Source organism: Sturnira hondurensis, unplaced genomic scaffold, assembly GCF_014824575.4.
Source record: "Sturnira hondurensis isolate 20B ecotype Veracruz unplaced genomic scaffold, ASM1482457v3 Scaffold0022910, whole genome shotgun sequence".
Lineage (NCBI taxonomy): Eukaryota > Metazoa > Chordata > Mammalia > Chiroptera > Phyllostomidae > Sturnira > Sturnira hondurensis.
In genome coordinates this window covers 8,758,390-8,777,290 of record NW_028095541.1, presented here as the reverse complement: position 1 = coordinate 8,777,290, position 18,901 = coordinate 8,758,390, and the positions used below count along the sequence as shown (strand labels likewise).

General features: G+C 38.3%; 1 protein-coding gene across 4 annotated transcripts in view; it reads left to right on the top strand.

Annotated features, from left to right (window-relative positions):
• FRY (FRY microtubule binding protein) overlaps positions 1-18,901 on the top strand; it is a 449,099-nt gene that overhangs the window by 180,725 nt on the left and 249,473 nt on the right. For all 4 annotated transcript variants that reach the window (XM_037037290.1, XM_037037291.1, XM_037037293.1 and 1 more), the window contains exons 4-7: positions 11,610-11,749; positions 15,516-15,606; positions 15,820-15,899; positions 16,006-16,086. In XM_037037290.1, the coding sequence (XP_036893185.1) occupies positions 11,610-11,749; positions 15,516-15,606; positions 15,820-15,899; positions 16,006-16,086 (392 nt within the window). The remainder of the gene's footprint in view (positions 1-11,609; positions 11,750-15,515; positions 15,607-15,819; positions 15,900-16,005; positions 16,087-18,901) is intronic.

Sequence of the window (18,901 nt, the reverse complement as noted above, 5' to 3'; positions counted from 1 at the left end):
GGCCGCCTTCACTGTGTCCCATAAGTTTTTGGTTGTTATGAGTTCATTTTCATTAGTCTCCAGAAGGTTTTTGTTTTCTTCCCTAATTTCAACCTTGACCCATTCATTGTTTAATAGCAAACCATTCAGTCTCCATGCTTTTGGGTGTTTTGCGTTTTTTTCCTGTGGGGTTGGTTTCCAATTTCAGTCCCTTGTGATCAGAGAAAATGCTTGGTATGATTTCTATTTTCCTGAACTTGTTGAGACTCGTTTTGTGTCCTGTCATATGGTCTATCTTTGAAAATGATCCATGTGCATTTGAAAAGAATGTGTATATAGTTTCTTTGGGATGGAGGGCTCTATATATATCAATTAGGTCCATTTTATCTAGGGTGTCATTTAATGCTGCAATGTCTTTGTTGATATTTTGTTTGGAATATCTGTCCATTTTAGACAGTGGGGTATTAAAATCCCTTACTATAATTGTGTTGCTGTCAATATCTCTCTTGAGGTCATCTAGGATTTTCTTTATATATTTGGATGCTCCTATGTTGGGTCCATATATATTTATGATGTTAATGTCTTCTTGGTGGATTCTTCCCTTGAGTATTATGAAATGACCTTCTGGTTCTCTCTTTATGGTCCTTTTTTGAAGTCTATTTTGTCTGATATGAGAGTTGCTACCCCAGCTTTTTTTTCTTGTCCATTTGCTTGGAAAATTTGTTTCCAGCTCCTCACTTTTAGTCTGTGATGCTCTTTTGACCTGAGGTGGGTCTCTTGTAGGCAGCATATGTGTGGGCCATACTACCTTTTCCATTCAGCTATTCTGTGTCTTTTAATTGGTGCATTTAATCCATTTACGTTTAAGGTTATTATTGAAAGGTACTTATTCATTGCCATTTATGTACCTGTCTTCCTCTCCATCTCTCTCTTTTCCTTCCTTTCTTTAAAGCAGCCCTTTCAGTAATTCTTGTAGAGCTGGTTTGGTGGAGGCATATTCTTTTAGACTTCTTTTGTCTTGGAAGCTCTTTATTTGGCCTTCTATCCTGATTGAGACCCTTGCTGGGTAAAGTAGCCTTGGTTGTAGGCCTCTGATTCTCATTATTTGGAATATTTCTTTTCAATCTCTTCTTGCTTGGAATGTTTCCAGTGAGAAGTCAGTAGCCAACCNCCATTTATGTACCTGTCTTCCTCTCCATCTCTCTCTTTTCCTTCCTTTCTTTAAAGCAGCCCTTTCAGTAATTCTTGTAGAGCTGGTTTGGTGGAGGCATATTCTTTTAGACTTCTTTTGTCTTGGAAGCTCTTTATTTGGCCTTCTATCCTGATTGAGACCCTTGATGGGTAAAGTAGCCTTGGTTGTAGGCCTCTGATTCTCATTATTTGGAATATTTCTTTTCACTCTCTTCTTGCTTGGAATGTTTCCAGTGAGAAGTCAGTAGCCAACCTTATTGGGACCCCCTTGTATGTTACTTCCTTTTTCTCCCTTTCTGCCTTTAGGATTCTCTCTTTGTCTTGGAGTTTTGCCATTTTAATGATGATGTGTCTTGCAGTAGGCCTCTTTTGATTCCACCTGATTGGGACTCTCTGCAGTTCCTGGATTCGCGTGACTTTATTTCTCCTCAACTTAGGAAAATTTTCCATTATTACTCTTTCAAGTAGGTTTTCCATCCCTTGTTCTTCTTCTTCTCTTTCTGGTATTCCTATTATTCAGATATTATTATGTTTCATATTATCCTGCATTTCTCTTAAACTCTCCTCATTTTTTTCTGATTCTCTTTTCCAATACTTGGTCGGTCTGGGAGATTCTTTCTACCCTGTCTTCAATCTCATTTATGCGGTCTTCCGCCTCATCGATCCTACTGTTCATACCTTCTACTGTGTTCTTCAGTTCAGAAATTGTATTCTTCATTTCCTCTTGGCCTTTGCTGATGGTTTCTATTTCCTTTTTTGTGTTGGTATAGTTTGCAGAGAGTTCATTGTAGCTCCCCTGTAGTTTCTGGTAGCTCATTGTAAGCTCTTTGAATTTCCTGATAAGCAGTGCTTTGAATTCAATATCTGACAGTTGACTTGCCTCTATTTCATCTAACATTCTTTCTGAGACTTCCTCCTTTTCTTTCATTTGGGGATTGTTTCTTTGTCTTCCCATTGTTTGTGTTGCTCTTCTTGTTGGTCTCAGTTTCTTATATAGATCTGTTCTGGTTCCCTGGGTTTATGGTGTGAACTTCTGTGGTAGGATGCCTGTAAAATTCAGTGGTGCAGTCTCCTGCAGGTATCTTGGTGTTCTCCGCTTCCACCTACTCCTCTTATTGGTTTCCAGCTGGTCAAACCTTTTCTTCTGGTCTCACTAGCTGCAGCAGCCTGAGGGGCTATTAGTGTGGCCTTTCTCGCGTCTCCGTGAACTCAACTGGTCTCGCCAGTGCCCTCGCAAGATTCAGAGTGGCGCCACTCTCCTGTGCCCCACTGAGAGCAGATTTTTCCCCAGGCTTCCCAGCCCTGGCCTGGCGTGAGGGTTCGTGCTCCCAGCCAGGCTTTCCTGGCCTCACAGGCTTGGGCGAGGACCTTTCCCAGTGCTGTGGTTGAACACACAGGGCAACTCACAATTCTTCCAAGCCAGCAGCCACAGCCTGACTCCTGGTGCTTCTCAGTCTGCAATGGCTAGGTAGGGATGGAGCTGCTGGCTGGCTCTCCTCCAGGGACCTTGCTAGTAGCCCGAGACTTGCAGGGTCTGTAGCAGACCAGGCTCTGATGCCGTGCCACAGGGAACAAGGGGAGACTCTCAGTTCCCCAAGCTGACAGCCACAGCCTGACTCCCAGTGCCTCCCAGTCTGCACCCGGCTGGGTATGGATGGAGCTGCTGGCTGGCTCTCCTCCAGGGGCCCCGCCAGTAGCCTGAGACTCGCAGGGTGTGTGGCAGACCAGACTCCGACCCCGTGCTACAGGGAACGCACAGGCAGCTCTCAGTTCTCCCAAACCAGCAACCGCAGCCTGACTCCACGGGTAATCAGAGCTCTCTGGTTTGCTTCCCAATGCCCACTCCTCTCTCTACCACTACAGGCACACCGATCTCTCCTGGTGTTTTCCAATCTCTGCCCTGCCAGATAGGGAGGGTACCAGTGACTCGTTCTCTCCCAGGGTTGTTGCTACCTGCCCTCAGCTCTCAGAGACCCGGGTGGCCAGGCCAGGGCCCTAGTGAGGCCCGGTGGAGGTTCTGAAGCCACTGCTCTGTTCCCTGTACCTTGTTGATCTGCGGTTGTCTCCTCTACTCAACCTCTGGTCATTCAGTGTCCACTACACTTTCTGGAGTCCTGCCTTCCTATATGCTGGGTCCCTGTTGGCTATCCACTGTGCCCCTCTGCAGATCAGCCCGGTTTTTCTCCGGCGTGTGGAGGGAAGCAAAATCCTTTGTCCTACTCTGCTGCCATCCTCCCAGAAATCCTGGTTGAATGTTTCTTTCTCTCTTCTGGTCCACACCATTGATCTGAGTCCCAGTTTCCTTCCCATCCCTGTTGGACTCCTGTACATTGTCCTTTATTTCACTTAGCATAGCCTTCATTTTTTCATCTAATTTGCGACCAAATTCAATCAATTGCGTGAGCATCCTGATTACCAGTGTTTTGAACTGTGCATCTGATAGGTTGGCTATCAGATTGAAGAGCTAAGTTGGCTGTCTCTTCGTCGCTTAGTTGTGTTTTTTCTGGAGTCTTGATCTGTTGTTTCACTTGGGCCTTTTTTGTTGTTCTTGTCATCTCTGAGCACCTGTTATGTAATGAGGGGCAGAGCCTTAGGTGTTCACCAGGGCAGGGCAAGCCACGTCGCTGCATTGTGATGCTGTATGGGAGGAGAGTCTAAGAGGGAACAATGGCACTTGCTCCACTGTCTACCGGTTTTCAGTCACTTCCCCTGCTACCCACAAGTAAATTGGCCCCTCTGATGCCTATTCCCAGGTGGGTGGGTTTCTGTACATTCTAGGACCCTGTGGGTCTCTCCAGCAAACTCTCCTGTGAGGCTGGGAGTTTCTCCCATTGCCGCCTCAACCCCCACAGGTTTTTTCAGTCAGAGGTTTGTGCTTTATTTCCCCATGCTGCAGCCCTGGGTTGTATGGTCTGTCTCACTCCCCAGTTGTTTCACCTGGTTTATCTGCATGAGAATGTGGGACTGCCTGCTCCACTAGCCACCCCCTCGCCAGTTTCTCCAGCCACCACCCTGCCAAGAGTCCTCTCTGCCCGCATGCCCATCTCCGCCTCCCCTACCAGTCTGGATGAATGTTTCTTAACTCCTTGGTTGTCTGACCTCCATACAGTTTCTTCTGTGAGTTCTGGTTGTTTTTTGTTTTCAAATTATTGTTGCCTCCTCCTTTTGGTTGTGTGAGGAGGCACAGTGTATCCACCTATGCCTCCATCTTGGCCGGAAGTCTTTCATTTGCTTTGAACTAAGCAGTTGCCAGCAGCAAACTTGGGAGCCCAGTGTTCTCCAATAGAGCTAATTTCAGACAGGCAGTGTGCTCTGTCACCTCTACAGGAAGCACTTCTCACTGTGTTTACATCTGCTGGAGCCAGGAGGGTAGAAATGCAAACTAAAGGATTCTGATAGATACCCTGATAATTTGTACTTGGGTAAAAGATAGGTTGACCTTTTTAATTTTTTGTCCAATATAACTAAAAGCAACAATTATCTGCTCCAGTAAATAAATTGTTTCATCAAGTTCTGTCATTCGTTCTGTCACTTGTTCTGTCATTGACTTCAAAGTCAGTGTCAAAACGTTTTATGTCTGTGCTTCAGTTTCAACATTTGGAAATGACAAAAGGAAAAAAGAAACAGACATTTTTGAAGGTCTGTTATGTGCCCACTTGTTATAGTATCTCATTTAGTCTTAATAAAAACCCAGTGAAGTTAAGTATTCTTAAGTCTCAATGTATAGCTCAAAAACACAGAGTTTCAAAGAAATGGCAACATGCCCAAGTTCATACAGCCAATACTGGGCCAAGCTGTAAATTGAACCCAAGATGAGCTGACCTTTCCAATGTACTCATGCAACTATGAAAACATGGCTTGTGAGATCATCACATATGATATTCTGAGAACATGAAGTTGCAACTATTTGCAAATCAGTGTGACATATTATTTACCAGTGTCATCTCTATAAATTCTAGATAATTCCAGATAATTTGCTCAAATGTTCTAAGTAATTTCTATTGGGGTTTTCTTCTAGATGTTATATATTTTGAGGCACCTTAGTTTATTAATATGTTAAATATGTCTCTAAAACAGAAAACAAATCTATACATTTATAACAGAGCTGTTGACCTTGGGCAAATAGACAGCCAGATATCTCTCTAGCATATGGATTTATTTGGGAACACAAAGAATTGCAATTTGGGACATGCAGTCTAATGGTGAAACACATGCAGGTCCAGAGAAACAAAGGACAAGAGTGTTCATTAACGGACTTCGGAGGGTCTATTGTAAACCGAGAGTCCATTGGAGGAAACTGAAAGTTTGAAGTGTAGTGGCTTCTCATTGGCTGAGTTATGGAAGTCTCCCATTGGTTGAGATGCTACTCAGCAAGGAGGAATCTTTTCTTCCTCCTGCCAAGGTAGTAATATACTGTCACCTCCTGGCAGAGAAGTAACATCATCTGTTCCTATTGGGATCCATGGTGTACACTGAGTGACATGTACATGAGAGTTCTCTCTTCCAGCTTCCTGCCTCCTTTATTAAATGAGGTTTCTTTTTAGTAATTTTCACAGAGCTAAAATAGCTTTTTACCATCTTGGGTAGTAGTAACTTCCCTAGAAAGGAAGGAGGTGAAATTCTAGTGTTGCAACATCGATTCTAATGCTGTAATTCTATGAAAATATATTTAACACGTGTAAATGAAAGTAAAAGCAACTAAGAGTAAAAACAAATGAACTAACATTGGATTCGTGTTAGTGTTACTCAGTATTTCTTATTCTCCAATGGAACAGTATGTCCATAAAATGGTCCAAGATGTTAAGCTCTGACCAGTGTGGCTTAGTTGGTGTAGACCTGTTGGTTGGGCATTGTCCCCCCAAGCAAAAGGTCAAAGTTAAATTCCTGGTCAAGACACATGATGGGTTGTGGGTTGGGTTGGGTGTGAACAAGAGGCAATTGATGGATGTTTCCTTCTCACATGGATGTTTCTCTCTATCTCTTTCTCCTCCCCTTCCCCTCCCTCTAAAAATAATAAAATTGTTTTTAAAATGATGTTAAAATCTACTAATAAATATCTTTTCTTAATTTTCAAAAAATTTATTTAATGTATTGAGAACATAATATTTTGTTTTTGTAATACAGTACTCTTTTTTAAATATTTTTTTTATTTTTATTTAATTCTTGTTCAAGTACAGTTTTCTGTCTTTGTAATACAGTACTCTTAAGCCTTCATGACTTGTTGAATGCTATAATCTAGCCTTCATGACTTGTTGAATGCTATAATCTAGAAATAGTATGTGTGATTAAGTTAAAAAAAATTGAATCATTTTAGTAGATTATTATTCTGTGGTGTTACCTAGAGAACACCCTGACCCCTAGGTGCTTGGCCACTTGAACTAGTTTAAGAAATTAAATCAGTGAAGTAACTTTAGAACTTTTCATTAGCATCACTCAGAACAAATCAGCCTTATTACTGTAAAATATGGAGTGACTCCACTGAGTAATTATTCAAGTATTTATGGGTAAACTTTCCTTATTTGCATTTAGCAAATATAATAAAATGCTTATGAAAAATCAATGTCTTAACTACAACATAATGGACAGTCTCTTGTAGCCTATTTATATATAAAATGCCAAAATAAACATTAGGAAAACATTTGCAAAGTACATTTTTCACACACCCCCATCCTCCTCCTCAAAAAAAAAAAAAACCAAAACACCAGTATGAAACATTCTGTGATTCTGTGCACTTCATCTCCTCAAGCTGCACAGCACCAAGCTCATCTATGATGGAAGAATATGATCATTAAAATACAACAAGAACATCTTTGTGAATGCGCCTGCCCCCTTTCAACAGCAGCACAGAGCTAGAATTCATCTTACCATGGCCTCAGCTTCCCATAAGTGAAGGAGCCTAGTAATCAAGGAAGGCAACTAAACCTTCCTCCCTTCCTGAGCTTTGAGGGCTAGGTCTTTACAAATTCTACCCTTCCTTCCTGAAAGCCTGGACGTCAAAGGGCAGTAACAGAGAAATGGAAAAAACATACACATCTACATTGTGCTGACCTTTCGTCTCTTCTGAGATTGTGTCAGTGTATTTGCCATGGAAAGTGTGTCCAGTAGACATAATATAATACCAAAATAAAATACTAAAATGAAATACCAAAAATGGCTTCAGGACAACTTTTTATTTTTAAATTTTATTAGGTTTCAGGTATACAATTCTATAATACATGATCTGTATAGTACATTGTGTGTTCACCACTCAAATTCAAGTCTCCTTCTGTCGCTATATGTTTGACCCATTTTATCCTTTTCTACCATTCTTCCACCCACCCCCTTTCCCTGTGTTAACCACCATACTGTTGTCTGTCTGTCAGCTTTTGTTTGTCTTGTTTATTCATTTGTTGCTTTCAGTTTTATATCCCACATATGAGTGAAATACTGCCATATGAGGCAATATGAATGGATCTCGAGAATATGAGGCTAAGCAAAATAAGTCAGACAGAAAAAGGAAGATTTTTTTAATGGGTAGATGAAGTCATTATAGCTGAGGTTGGAAGGACACTACTGATGTTCTCAAGGGAGAATGTGGGTTACACCTAAGTGCAGTAGTGGAATTTTATGTGCTGTACCCAGAGATGTTTAAGAGACAAATGCAGGTTCATATTACCCTTATGGGTCTGTAGGGAATAGTGGAACTTGTAATTATTCCACACAACTATTTTTAAATAAACTTTTAATGTTTTAAAAATAGTTTTAGCCCTGGCTGGTGTAGCTCAGTGGATTGAGCACGGGCCTGCAAACCACACGATCGCGGTTCGATTCCCAGTCAGGGCACATGCCTGGGTTGCAGGCCAGTTCCCAGCATGGGACACACAAGAGGCAACCATACATTGATATTTCTCTCCCTCTCTCCTTCCCTTCCCTTCTAAAGATGAATAAATAAAATCTTTTATATTTAGATTTATAGAAAAGTTGCAAAGATAACACAGACAGTTGTTACATACTTTGCACCCAGTTTCTCCTGTTAGCATCTTATATTAGCATGGTACCTTTGTCATAACCAACATCAGTGCCTTATTAACTAAACTCCATACTTTACTTGTATTTTCCTTGTTTTCCCCTAATATATCATCCAGAATACCATCTAGGATACCACATTACATTTAGTCATCATGACTCCTTAAATTTCATTCAAACTTACACAAGTATTTTTAAATTATTAAAATATAATAGTAAAGTTGTTTGGATTTGATTACATCTGCAATAATTATAACAGAATTAACCCATAGTCAGGGACTCTGAATTCTGATCCTTTTTCTTCTGTGGGAAGAACCCCCTTTATTTCCCAACTCAAAACATTTTATTTTTTTATGATTTTATTTAGTTATTTTTAGAGAAAGGGAAATGGAGGGAGAAAGAGAGGGAGAGAACATCAATGTGAGAGAGAAACATTGACCTTGACCGAGGACCAAACCCACAACCCAAGCATGTTCCCTGACCAAGGATCGAATCAGCGACCTTTTGCATTATGGGATGATGCCGAACCAACTGAGCCACACTGGTCAAGGACCATCTCAAAACATTTTAGATGGTGGTGACTTTTTGTGCTGGGATAACTTCAAAGACAACTGATAAATTACTTCCTTCACACACTGTGATTTGTTTCCTCCATAAATCTACTGCTGTTCTACCCACAAAAACAATAAGGAAATATGTGTGTCTGTGGGAGGAGGGAGGCTCTTTTTAAAAAAAAATTTTTTAGTTTAAAAAAGCAAATGGCGACTAGGTTCATAGGGCAGGCTAATGCAATAACCTATGTACTTTAACTTGTATTAGCCTGTAACCAATGATAATGTACAATTTTGTGTATGTACATGTAATGATAGTCATAAGAGAGAGAATATGAAATAAGGTTATCAAGATAGAGTCTGGGAGAAAAAACAATGCTTTTGTTCAATCTTAGAGCTTCTTTTAAAGGTGATGGTGGGAAGTTCTATTGACATGAAGCACTTCAGCTCCTGTTGCTCTGGTTTCCTGCTTTGTAAAAGGAAGTTAAGCCTAGCCTGCTTTACTCCAGAAATACATTAAGTTAACTAAGGTTTTCCCCCTCTTTTCCACCTCTCCAGCTCCGGCCTTGGTCAGTATATGCCTGGAACTGTTGCAGTGACCTCTTTCAACTAAGCGTGTGTGTATGCGTATTCGCAAACCCCCTTGGTTCAGCCTAACATCGCTGCTAGATTAACCTCCCAAACACCATTTTTATAGATGGATTTCCCTACTCAAAAATATTTAGGGACCTCCCATTTTCTACAGAAGAAAATTGAATATTTTCAGACTGGTATTAGATACCTTCTATAATTTTGTTCCAACTTACAATTTTTTACATTTCCCCCCTCCCCACTCTAGTATACCAAAGTTTCTGCACCAGGCAGATATTTCTTCTTTCAGTTGACTCAAAGTATTCATTAAATTCATTATTATAATCATTATCAGCAAACAGTTATTTTGCAACTTCTTTACCAGAAGCTTTCCTGCCTTGTTTCTTTGCTTAGTTTCCTTCTTGATGCTCATCTCAAATTTCTACCCTTTCTAAAATAGGCCCAAGTAAAATCCTACCTTCATTCCTCTTTAACTCCCCACTCCCTCTCCCTCTAGTTAACATGCCTCTCCTGAGAACTCCTGGCCTCAACGTGCACTTTTGATATGCTGGTGTATTTCCTCCTGGCCCTATTTTCTGTATGTGTATACGTATACAGTATCTATACCAAATTGGGATTGCACCAATTAAATGACTTTTTTCATTGTTTTTTCACTTATTATATCATGAACATTTTCACGTTAATAAATATTTTTAGAATGTGATTTTTTTCATGGCTTCATAGATAATCTACGTCAAAATCCCCATTGTATTAAGGCATTTACATATAGCTGAACACTTAGGTTGTCTCTCTTTCTTTTATAAGTAATGCTGCCTGAACATTCTTACTCATCTCTAATTATGTACTCGAGATAAATTCCTAAGAGTGAGCTTATTAAGGATGGTTTTCATTAGGTTCTTGGTATGTATTTCTAAGTTACTTTCCAGATACATTTTGCCAATTGTTTTCTTCAGTCAGCATTATATAAACATATCCATTTTATCTACTGCCTCATCAGCACTAGGAGTTATACTTTGCTTATACTGCTTGTTAATCAGCTAATTCAAACCCATCTCACTATAGTTTTACATATTCTGGTTACAAAGCCTTTATCAGATATGTGCTTTGCAAATATTTTCTCCCCATCTGTGGCCTGTTTTTTTTATCACTTTCTTAACAATATCTTTATAAAGGCAGAAGCTTTTAATGTTGATGACTTTCACTATATTGAATTCCCATGGACCTTTTGGTGTCATACTTAAGAAATCCTTGCCTAACACAAAGTCACAAAGCCTGTCCCCTCTGTTTTCTTTCAGAAGATTCAAGGATTTTATACTTAGGTCTATGATCCATTTTGAGTTAATTTTTGCATATAACGTGAGAGATGGATAGAAGTTCATTTTTTGGTGATAATTAGTAAAAGAGTAGGATTATTTCCAGATATCAAAGGCAAAGGCATGTTTGTTTAAAGAAGAGGGGAGGAGTTCACCTTTAATGTAATACCAATAAATTATTGCTACTGACTCACATCTGGAGTCTAATTTTATTATTTGGCAGAAAACCATACATTCTATTATCACTTAAGTTATTTGTTTGGGGGATAGGTTTGCTTATTTCACCTAAACAGCTCATGTAATTGCATTAATTAATGCTGTTCTATAAATAAATGCAATTATTTATAGAACAGCATTTCTGAGGACCTAAGACATAAACAGCACTATACTTCTTAGCTGGTGTGGGGAAACAATTTGTTTGCAGTCCATGAACAACCTGTTTGCAATTTACATCTGATTTCTAGAATGAAAGGGAGTCAAAGTAATTAACTTTCTTGAAGAACAAAATTATTATTAACTAAGAAACACCTGTCAACATTAAGCAACTTGGGCTCTTGGGAATGTACTAATAAAGATTATTAAAGAAAGGGCTGTGATAATAGGGAAACTTTGTTGTAACTGTGGCTTGGAGTTATTTGTGAAATAAAAGGTTTCTTAGTAATTGAAAGTGCCACCAAAGCCTTTAATCCAGTGATTTTCAACTGGTGTGCCATGAGAATTTTTAGAACATGCAACACCTGACTATTTAGTCAGAGACACTGACCTCTTTTCCCTTAGGTTGTCAAATTAAAAAATGACAACAGCCAACACCACAATAACTGTCTACTGTGAATGAATCAGATTATACCTATTTTTGTCAGATCTGCAAAAAAATATATATTTTGCAGTGTGCTGCAGAATTTTAGTGATTAGTTCATGTGTGCTGTGAGATGGAAAAGGATGAAAAATCACTGCTTTAATCACCTGTTTTTCTCTATAGGTCATCAGCTCAATGAGCTCCCTGTCTGAGTACTGCCTACCTTCCATTCTGCGCACATTGTTTGACTGGTATAAAAGGCAAAATGGCATTGAGGATGAGTCACATGAATACAGGCCGAGAACAAGCAATAAATCAAAAAGGTACATTTCTTTTTTGCAAGGATTTTGAGGATTATAATTTTTTTCTTTTGATTTATTTTTTTCTTCCCTCTTTCCCTTCCTTCCCTCTTTTTTTCATTTGTTTAAGAAACATAAATTGAAATGGAAGTTAAGAGTCTTCTACGTGTTCCTGCCTCTTCACACAGACACCTGGCAGGTGCTGCAAGAGCCCCTTGTTTGCAGGTGTCATGGTGGGAATACTGGTTACTGGCTACTGTCATGGGTGGAAAAGTCACAGGGCCTTAGTTCAACATTGGTGGGGTGAGTTGCAAAGGGCCAAGATTATCCTTTTGCCTGCTTCTTTTCTGGGCAGTCTCACTTCCAATCTCTTACCTGAGAGCAGAGAGCTGCTGCTTGCTCCACACCATGCTGCGTGGATGTTTTCATCCTTGGTAGTAACCTTCAGTGGCCAGCGTACCATGGACAGATGCTGATCTAGATGCTTGCCATGGTTTTGGAGCTTCCACTAATTAGCCGTGTGACTTTGGGCAACTGACCACATCACTGTAACTCAGTCCTTTCGTGAGCAAAATGCAGAGGTCAGATTCCAGCACCTCTAACTTCCATTCCAGCAGAATTTTGTTTATTTGTTGTGCGGGCTGGAAAAGTATAACTTGCTGCCACATGAGTGCTCTGGCAGCGATCAGACCAAAACACACACTATCCAGTGAATGTATATCCTCCAAATATAGGTAAATACATGTGATTTCATATGTTTGAAATCCAGCCACCACAAACAGGTAGTAAAGATAAGAAAGTTTAATATACTTACCTTTTTTAAAGGATTATTTCAAAAGAAACTAGCTTTCTCTACCTGAATTGGTTATGCATGTTTTTATGCTTTTAAAGACAGTAAACTGAAATTGATCCCTCAGAAAATCAAACATCAACTACTTCTTGTAAGTGATTTATCCCTCTCATTTTTGACACTCCTAATATTTTTTTTTTAAAATATAGACTTCTCTTGAAATAGAAGACTTGTAATTTTACCAAATTATGATCCATCTAAATTTGTAATTTCATTTTATAATGTTCATGAATTTCTACAATTTTCAAATCATGAATTTATTATTTTGTTTGGGGGAGGAATTAATAACTTTGCATTTTTTTAGCTGATGAAGGAATTTTTATTGGGGCATAACAATAAAATGTACCCTTTTAAAGTGTGTAGTTCTGTGTTTTTGGTACATTCACAGTGTCATGCCACCATCGCCATCTAACTCCAGAGCATTTTGATCACCTTGAAAAGGAACCCTGTACCAATTATCAGCCTTTCCTCATACATACTTTTTAATGTATTAAATTTTAAACACAGGTCCTGACTGGTGTAGCTCAGTGGATTGAGCACGGGCCTGTGAACCACACGATCGCAGTTCGATTCCCAGTCAGGGCACATGCCTGGGTTGCAGGCCAGTTCCCAGCAGGGGACACATGAGAGGCAACCATACATTGATATTTCTCTCTCTCTCCTTCCCTTTCCCTCTAAAGATAAATAAATAAAATCTTAAAAAAAATTTAAACACAGAATTTCAATTCTTATGTCTGAAAATTCAGACCACGTAATTATTATATTAATGGAATCATTTTATTACATGTCTTATATTACCTGTTAGCTTATGAACAGGTATTATTAAAACATTACTGCAGGTAGGAATTGGGGCAGTTTTTAGTGAGTTGACTTAGGCGAGCTTTAGTTTTGTTCCTCAGTTTTGTTAGAATTTAGTTACTAAAACTAGATTTTTCATGAGTTCATTGCTTTGTAAATTAAAAACAATAGTTTTTTATCATGTTACTGATTGATTATTTTCAGGAGATCAAAGTAATTGCTAGGATCAAATACAGAATCAGGACAGTGAAATTCAACTCAGTAGCATTTGAGTTAGCATTTGAAAGTTTAAAACAACTGTGTGTGTTTGGGAGAAAGACAAAGAATCGGATCTCCAGAGCATAATGTAGCTAATAATGTAAATTTGTCTCACTAGAAAAAAGAGAAGAGGAACTTTTGGGAGAAGCATGAACAACTGAAACTGTCAAATGTGATGAATGTGTACTTGGGTTATGTTTTCTAAGATTAGTATAATATCAACATTTTGACTGCCAAGTAAATTTGTCAAATGCCTCTGGCTCCTGGCAGTTAGACCTCAGACCAGCAATAGAGCTGAATTCGTTATTGGAAAAGTATATGTCTTACTTGTATTTAAAAGCATGATTGGCTTATAAATAAAATAGACTTAGAGGTTTAAAAAATATTTTTCTAACAAGAACTGCTACTTTCTCAAGATCCTTTGGCCCCTTTTGAAGACCCTGATGAGCCATCCAACACAAACATTTTCTCTCTGCTGTGGTGACCATCTTTGGGAGTCCTCCTTCCACTTAGTAGTCAAGCTTCTTGTTTCCATATTCCACGATACAATCTCTAGGTTAAACTTGTGAATGCCTTCTTTTTAAAAGCATTTCTGTATGGTTTCTTCTTTTCTGTGTGGTATTTGCTCCTTCTTCTGGTGGGTCTTGAAGGACTTCAGATGGATGGTTCTGTTCAGTTCACTGCTCCTCCTCCTGCCAGGACTGCTCCTAAATGGTCCTGAATGAAGGAGTGCCAACCCTTCCTTACAGTTCCCTTGGCATCCACCAGCCTCAGTTTGACTTGCTGACTGTTAGAGAGCTTCTCCAGAAGTTATTTTTCATCTTGAATATTACCTTTCTTTCTGCTCATTTCCTCTGGACTAAAGGGAAAACATTTCATATTTAAGATATTATTTGACTTATTTTGAAAATATCTGCCTAATAAGTCCAAATCCTGTCATCCTTTCTTCTTCTATTTAACACCGAAGTATTTAACAGTTGTATGTTTGGGAGAATAGACTGCTTTATTTTTTTTAATAGTCAAGCAAACCTTTATATAATTGCTCTTATTATTCCCATTTATAGATGGGGACATTACTGGAAAAGAGAAGAGGCATAATTCCACACCAAAGTCCATGATCTTAGCCACTATTCTTCTGTGCTAGGCAACTCCACATTCATTTCTTCTTTTTTTTTTCCTTTGTTCAATTCCCTGTCACCCCTCAGTAAATTAGATGAGCAGAAGATCGGGGAGGGACATGACTCACATTTCCATCTTTCTAATCCTGCTCCCTGACTTTTCAATGAGTTCAAATGACTCCGCTCTGCCTCTTCTATCTCTTTTCATATCTACTTTTCAACCTCTCTCTCTCTTCAAATACCTCTTTATACTTTTTACTTCCTCCTTTCATAAATATCAAGAGACAAAAGGTAAAGAGGAATAATAGCACATGGGGGAAAAACAATTGTAATCTTTCTTCACCCCCCCCCCTTGTAGTTCTGTTCCTTGTGGTCTTTACATTGGTTAACTCCTTTCACAAGATCTTTTCACTCTATACTACATGCATGGTAGCCCCGTCTGGTGTTTGTATCCAGTCTACATATGATAGAGTTAAGGGGTTGAAACATACCTTAGAAAAGCCCACAAGATGAGGTTATAGACTCACAAATAGCTCCTCAAGTTGATGTGGTTGAAAATGTAAAAGTTGAAGTCAAATATTCTGACTCTGTTTGTCCCCTGTACCACCCCAGTAATGGGAATAGCTTCAGCAAATACTGTATTTACCACTGCTGTCTCATAATACCGAGTCTGACTTGCAGTCCACTGGGAATGAGTCCTCAGTCTTAAAGTATATCACTCGCAATATCTTCATGCCAGTTAATGTGAATATTTTCAATTTTACAGTGATGAACAGCAGCGAGATTATTTAATGGAAAGACGGGACCTCGCCATTGATTTTATTTTTTCTTTAGTGTTGATAGAAGTTTTGAAACAGGTAGGTCATTAATTTAATGTTATTTTTAGATAAGATTTATTTATCTGAAAATTACTTAAGCTTTTAAAGTCTAGGTTTATTTATGAATTTCAAATACTAGGTAACATGAATTATATTTATGGATTACTGAAGTCCATATGTAGTTATTAGAAGTACTCTTATTGATTTGATCTTTAATACTCTCAAGTTAAGAGCCATCTCTTTTTTTTACAGATTCCACTTCATCCTGTATTAGACACTTTAATACATGACGTTATTAACTTGGCTTTCAAGCACTTTAAATACAAAGAAGGGTAAAGTAATTTCTCACCTTCGAATTTTGACAAGGTTTGTGATTAAAACTAAATCTGGTTTTAGATGACCAGGGACCCCTACCCTGTCTGATTATATCTCCTTTAGGTACCTCGGCCCTAACACCGGCAACATGCACATCGTGGCGGACCTTTATGCGGAAGTCGTTGGAGTGCTGGCGCAGGCTAAGTACAGAAATGTCCCTCGGAGCCCTCACTGTAGGAGCAGGGTGCCTCTCTGCCAGTCCCACCTCCTCTCAGGAAGGGGGCAAGCTAGCTTGTAGGAAGCAAGGGTATTGTTTTGCTATGTGTGCCCATCTCTGAAACTAAGAGCTTCCCCAAGGCAAACAGGAATCTTTTACCAACTTGTTTGCTCTATTTGTTTGCTCTATTTTTTTTCATTTAACAGTTGAGCCAGGTCCTACCAAGAGTTCACGAGTTTCATATGACTGCATCATAGAAAGAAATGGACTAATCAAATTACTTTTCTCTTCACCCAAATATTCCAAAGATGTTTATCAGTTTTAAAAGTTTTGTTGTGCTCATTTCAGCAGCACATGTACTAAAAATTTTTGTTTTCTGTATCCCACAAGTGGGTGGTTATGATGTATCATCCATGAGTGGGAAAATTGCCTTCTAGAATGTCCCTTTACTATAGACCTTACTTAATTCAGCTGAGCTAAAAATGTCCCATACTCTGTCATGGAAACAAGTCAGAGGAAAATTCTCATTGCTAAATTTATCTGGCCCCATAACACTACTTAGCAGGCTAGAACAAAGTGTGTTAGGTTATTAGCAATAATACACTTCCTCCAAAAGTGATGTCATACCCCATTCTTCCCCCTTCATTTTATTCTACCCTCAGGCAGATCAGGCAAGATCCCAAGTGCCTAGGTTAGGCAAAGTGAGCCAGGGACCTAATGGGAACCCAAGGCAAGAGACCTGCTGACAGCAACAGTGATGCCCATATCCTGTGAAATACAATCCTCTGAAAGAGATTTTTATCTTCAAGAAATAGAATTTCCTAATTTAGTATCATGGAAATACCCAGTTTATCAAAAAACAAAACAAAACAAAAATTTAAAGTACTTACTCAGCAATCTTACAGGCAAAACAGGCAAAAACTCAGGACAGACCCCCCAAACTCCTTGGCATGGTTTAATCTAACCCAGTTTATCTATTTATCTAGACCACTCATTTTTTCTAACACATGGAACATGAATAATTAGAGGGAAAAGAGGTGGGTGTACTCACTCCAGTGACTACTGTGAAACTCAAAGACTGACAGTAACAGGAAAGACCAGCTAACACATGCACAAGGACTAAACAGTACAGTTATCTGGGCCATTTTGCATGAGACAACTTTGTACTTTTATTGTAGCCCACTGTAATCATTATGGTTCATTAGTCATCAAGAAAAAAAGAATAATGTGTGTTGGAGAGATTTCCATGGCAATTGAATGATAAAAGTATTGGCGTTTTGAAAGTATAAGCTAAAATTATCTGGCAAAGTAGTTCATGTGTCTCTGCCTTATTCCTGAAAAAGATGAGAAAATAAGTTGTTAGTATGTATTTTTGGTGATTAGTCAATCCTTGAAAAATCTCAACATATTCCTTTGTAATTCTTTTGTAATTACTCCAACATAATTCTCTTACCTAATCATTTGGGAAGTTCAACATGCCAAAAATAATATATTCTGTTCTTCTTAGTTTTTGTTAATTATGTATAACAATATTGGTTACTTATAGAATCACCATCCTTAGCTACATCAATTTTGGGTTGGTTGTGAATGAATTAAGAAGCAGTGTCATAACTAAACAACATTCTAAGGATGTAGGAATTTCCATATTTGGTCTGACATATGACCCACCAAGCCAAAGTTTTCTTACCAACAGTAGCTTTTTCTTATTTTCATGATGTTCGTCTGACTTCTGCAGTAATAGCAGTCTTGCTTTCTACTGCTGAATTGAGAAATGTCTCAATTTGGACAGGGCTCCAATATTTTGCCATCAAAGGAGAACCCCTTAACCAATGGGTTCTTATAGTTAATCACAGTAATATCTGGTCATCACAATCAATGGATAGTTAGCCTTTATTGACAGTACAGTCTTAAGCTGGTGTCATACTATGAATTACCATATTACTTTCTTCTCATAAGTGTACCAGGAGCACCACATTATCATTGCCTTACAAAGTCATGCTTCATTTGTTCTTGGGGAAAGAGGATGTGTGCTTATCAGGTACAGGGTGGTTATCTTCTTTTTAAAATAAACTTGACTAAGGTAACAATTTTAATTTTTGATTTTGCATCTAGTTCCCAATGATAATGCACGTGAAGTATTTTCTTCATTATGACTTTAGTTTTTAATACTTAGTCTTTTTACTTTAGTTTTTAAGTTTCAGCAAAATCACTATTTTTAATCTTACTAGTAATAATGTGCTTAATTCACATTCTTAAGGGAAAACATTTTTGCTATGAAGTGACATTTTCCTATGGTGTTGACTTTTTCGAAGTCAATTAAGTTAAAATTGGGTGTTTTAAGGTGACTTTTTCTTGAGTAATGGTTGTTAAAATTTGGTATAGTCATTTAAATAGTGATGATTACATCTAAGGCTCATAGATTTCAAGACTCCTTTCTCCATATGTGATATCTTAATTTATATATTCTTACTCTCATTTTTATAATATGTATTATTCATTTTAAAGTAAAAGTTATTTGTATGTGTCATAGCATAACAAAGCCTAAGTCATCATTAAGTTAATGTATTACCTAAAGACAGTACTAAATACTAAAGTCATGGTCACTGAAAAGAAATTTATTTTTCCCTAAAATTATTTTTTAAAAAATAGATTTTAGCCCAAATATCATTTTTGGATTATTTTTATGCTAAAATAAAATGCTTATGTCACTTGGAATTTTTTCAAGTAAGAGATAGCCATATTTATTTTTAAATGGAAATAAATAGACTTTTAACCACTAGCTCATGAGAATATTGAAATAGT